The sequence below is a fragment of the Lactuca sativa genome, chromosome 1 (genome assembly GCF_002870075.4).
Source record: "Lactuca sativa cultivar Salinas chromosome 1, Lsat_Salinas_v11, whole genome shotgun sequence".
Classification (NCBI taxonomy): domain Eukaryota; kingdom Viridiplantae; phylum Streptophyta; class Magnoliopsida; order Asterales; family Asteraceae; genus Lactuca; species Lactuca sativa.
The window spans coordinates 60,202,142-60,206,104 of NC_056623.2; the positions used below are offsets into that span (position 1 = coordinate 60,202,142).

Sequence of the window (3,963 nt, forward strand, 5' to 3'; positions counted from 1 at the left end):
CGAGAAATCGATCATGTCTTCAGTTCAGTCGAATTAAAAAAAAAAAAAAAAAACCAATTATTATGGAACCAAAATAGAATACATAGGGTTACAGTGATCATTCATTAAAAATAAGTTATATGATTATATAAAAAAAATTACTGACTCAAGTCTCAAAATTTGTAATAAACGGGCCATTGTATGTTTCAACGGGTCAATCCATTAAAAGTTAAAACGTTATTCAAAGTTTGGGTTTTGAAATTGAACATAAACCGCCTTTACATTCTTCCCCTCAATCCGCATGTATTGATTCTCATCTTCAAGATCGCCTATAACACAATCATCGTCTGGTGACTCTATTCGGCAGAACGACCACGACCACGACCACGACCATAACTGCAGCTTCGATTCTACATTCTCCGGTGAAGGTTCTTTCCTCTGCTTCCGCCCAACGTCTCCTCTTCCAATAACAAGTAATTCTGAATTCCTCTCAATCTTTCGGGAACTTCTACATCGTCGATTCCTCCAATGTTTCCCGATTTATTTATTCCTGATCTATAAACTAGAATCTTGCTATTCAGAATTTAAGTTATATGTTATTTTAAACTTGTTACACTGAATTTGAAGCTGATTGCTGAAAACCCTAAGTTTGAATCTGAAACCCCCAATTGCTTTTTGTCTGTAACCTACAGTAGATAAATAGTAAATTCTTCTGGTATCTTAGTTATGGAATCCATTGTGTTTACTTATGGTACTGGATAATCATTGCAGTCGTAAACATGCCTAAGGTGAAGACAAACCGCGTGAAATACCCCGAGGGCTGGGAACTCATAGAGCCAACTCTTCTCGAATTACAGGCAAAGATGAGAGAAGGTAAAACTCCCTCGAAAATTGCAGTAATTTCATTATCTGATCACATTGATATGCAACTACTTCACTTTCTGCAAATTCCAAAAGGCTATAATGCTCTTAAAATCTTAACAACAATATCTTCTTTTTCTTCCTTTTTTATATGGACAGCTGAGAATGATCCACATGATGGGAAGAGAAAATGTGAGACCCTGTGGCCAATCTTCAAAATTGCACACCAGAAAAGTCGCTATGTCTTTGATCTTTATCATCGTAGGAAGGAAATTTCTCCAGAACTGTATGAATTTTGCTTGGATCAAGGATATGCTGATCGTAACATCATTGCAAAATGGAAAAAGGCAAGAACGATAACTGATTTTCTATTTAGTTTTTTCCCTTCATTTTCATGATTGTTAAAATCTATCTATGGCTTTGAATTCTATGAATGTTGTTTTTGTAACCACAATGACAATGCATGATTTCAGGCTGGATATGAAAGACTTTGCTGTTTAAGATGCATTCAACCACGTGATCACAACTTTCAAACAACATGTGTTTGTAGAGTGCCTAAACATCTGAGGGAGGAAAAGGTGATAGAGTGTGTGCATTGTGGGTGCAAAGGCTGTGCTAGTGGAGATTGATCACTTATTTTGTATCAAATTGAACATTTCTTAAGTAATCTTGATGCTTTTGTGTTTGTTATTATAGTTTTAGACAAACATTTGGGTCTAAAATGACCTTGCTATGTACTCTTATGTGCTTCATGATGTTTTCTCTTAGTTAAAAGTTTGAACATTCATTTTTAAAAAAGACCCTTTTATTTGACAAAAAGTTTATTTTGGACCAAAAATTTCCGTTTTAGCTTCATAATTCGTTTGTTCATGTTCTTGCTATTTTTATGGTGTTCTTGGTGGAGGTTTGATTTTGTTTATGTGTTTGCTAATATGAAAAAGAAAGGTTCTTCAATTAGCTAACTCGGATAGATTTATATAAATGTTTTTGCGTATACTAATTTAAGACTAAAGGTTATCTGTCTGCAAACCTAAATGGAATTTATCATAAAAGATTTCGTCTATGAACATGTGGATAGCAAAGGTTTGGTTTCTATTAATTTGAAGACCGAAGGTTATACTCAAAACATAGCATTAACTATTCACTATAACCTAGACGTCAAACAAAACACAAGTATGAAATAATTGTCTTTTCAAAGGTGAAACCAAACCCAATTTTAGGAGTTCTTTATCTTGTCGATTTAATTCTCTTCGTCCTTTATGGTTTCTTTCTTAATTTCATTTTGACTTTATTGGTTGTGGATTTTAGACTTCACCCAAGAACTGGTACAACTTCATGTTTCAAACTAGTTACTTGAATTTTAGATTGATTCTTCAACTTTCAACGTATGAAAATCACATTGCATAGTATATATTTTGCAGTTAAACAATAAAGCACATGGAACAAACAACAAATATACCCTAACAACATTAGAACACCTAAGAAAAACATATTTTAAGTTTTTAACCTTAAAATTGAATATGTTTTTGACAATTTTTCCGTGTTTTACTAGAGTTTTCATTTCAGACTATTTTTAAAATATTATTTAACAACAAAAACCTATGAAACTAACGTGATTGTTTGATAGTGAAAATGTATTCCATCTGTATAAATAGTACAACCGAGTATACATTATTTACAATAAGGACCCTATACAATACAATATAAATAAATAAACATAAACTAACACTAATGCTTAAACTGTTATGATAGTCTAGAAATAACTGTGTACGAAGTCACTTTGTAAAAATATCAGCAAACTGAGCAAACTGATAAGCAGATGGAACATGTAACAAACGCTCTTGACCAATACCAATGCGTTTCGTAACAAAATGCTAGTCTATTGCCACATGTTTGGTTCGTTGGTGCTGAATCGGGTTAGAAGCGAAGTACACGACACTACATTATCATGGAAGACGACTGCAGTATGAGATAGGAGACACGACAGTTCAAGAAGGAGGTTGCGAAGCCAAACAACTTTTGCACAAACATTAGCTACCTTTGTACTCGGCTTCAACACTAGACCGAGAAACAACGTGTTGATGCTTAGAAGACCAAGAGATAAGGTTATCCCCGAGACAGACACAAAACACAGAAGTGGAACGACGAGTTTGAGGACAATCAACTCAATCAACACCAGAATAAGAAACCAAACGATCGAAATGAGACGGACATATGTTAAGACCACGAGACATGATACCCTAAAGGTAGCGAGGAATACGCTTGAGAGCAAAGAAATGAGGTTCACGAGGATAATGCATATAAAGACATATTTGTTGAGCCGCATATGCAATATCTGGACGAGTGGAAGTAAGATATTGACGAAGACAACATGTCTGTTGTGAGCGAAGATGGGTTGACCGTGAGGCTGTTGTTGGACCGAGAAAGCAGATTGGGCCGACTACATGGGCCGAGACGGATGGAGATGGGACGTTGGGCTAGGAGGGGTGAACATCGGTTGGGCTTAAGGCGCTCTATAGGTTACTAGACTGAACATGGATGAGCCGAAAGGAGCATGTTGTTAGTATTGTGCAGCGCTAAAGACATAAACTTGTCGAGGAGCTTGAAAAAAATTCGGATTTGATGGTTGTTGTCTAAGAACACCTGCATAATGAGATTGTTGACCCACAAGATTTCCTGGAAGCAATCAGATTGTTATTCCAAAAAAATAAAAACTTGTGAAATAAAAGAGAACAAAATACTAATGGAAAGCTTACAGCAGGTAGGGATGTGCTTCGAGCCTGAACCGACCCAAATAACCCGAAACCCGAATTGGATGAAAAGTGGGAACCGAAACCTGGACTGATTATACTAATACAGACCAGTTCGGTTCGGATAATACGGGTTTCAGTTCGGTTATTAATCCGAAAGGACCAAAATAACCCAAATAAACCGAAATCGTCCGAATAACCCAAATAAGAAAATTTTATATCTAGTTCAAGTAAAAATATTAATTAATATTTTTTTCTTGAACTAATTATAGAATTTCCTTATTTGAGTTATTCGGACCATTTCGGTTTATTTGGGTTATTTTGGTCATTTCTGTTTATTTGGTTTATTCGGTTCAAGTGACTATTCACTTTT

General features: G+C 35.3%; 1 protein-coding gene across 1 annotated transcript; it reads left to right on the plus strand.

The window, feature by feature from the left end:
* The first annotated feature begins 234 nt into the window (after nt 1-234).
* LOC111905021 (protein BUD31 homolog 2) lies at nt 235-1,595 on the plus strand. Its single transcript, XM_023900701.3, has 4 exons — nt 235-452; nt 751-852; nt 1,000-1,187; nt 1,314-1,595. The coding sequence occupies exons 2-4, from the start codon at nt 759-761 to the stop codon at nt 1,467-1,469; spliced, it is 438 nt and encodes a 145-aa protein (XP_023756469.1). The 5' UTR covers nt 235-452; nt 751-758; the 3' UTR covers nt 1,470-1,595.
* Nucleotides 1,596-3,963: the final 2,368 nt, after the last annotated feature.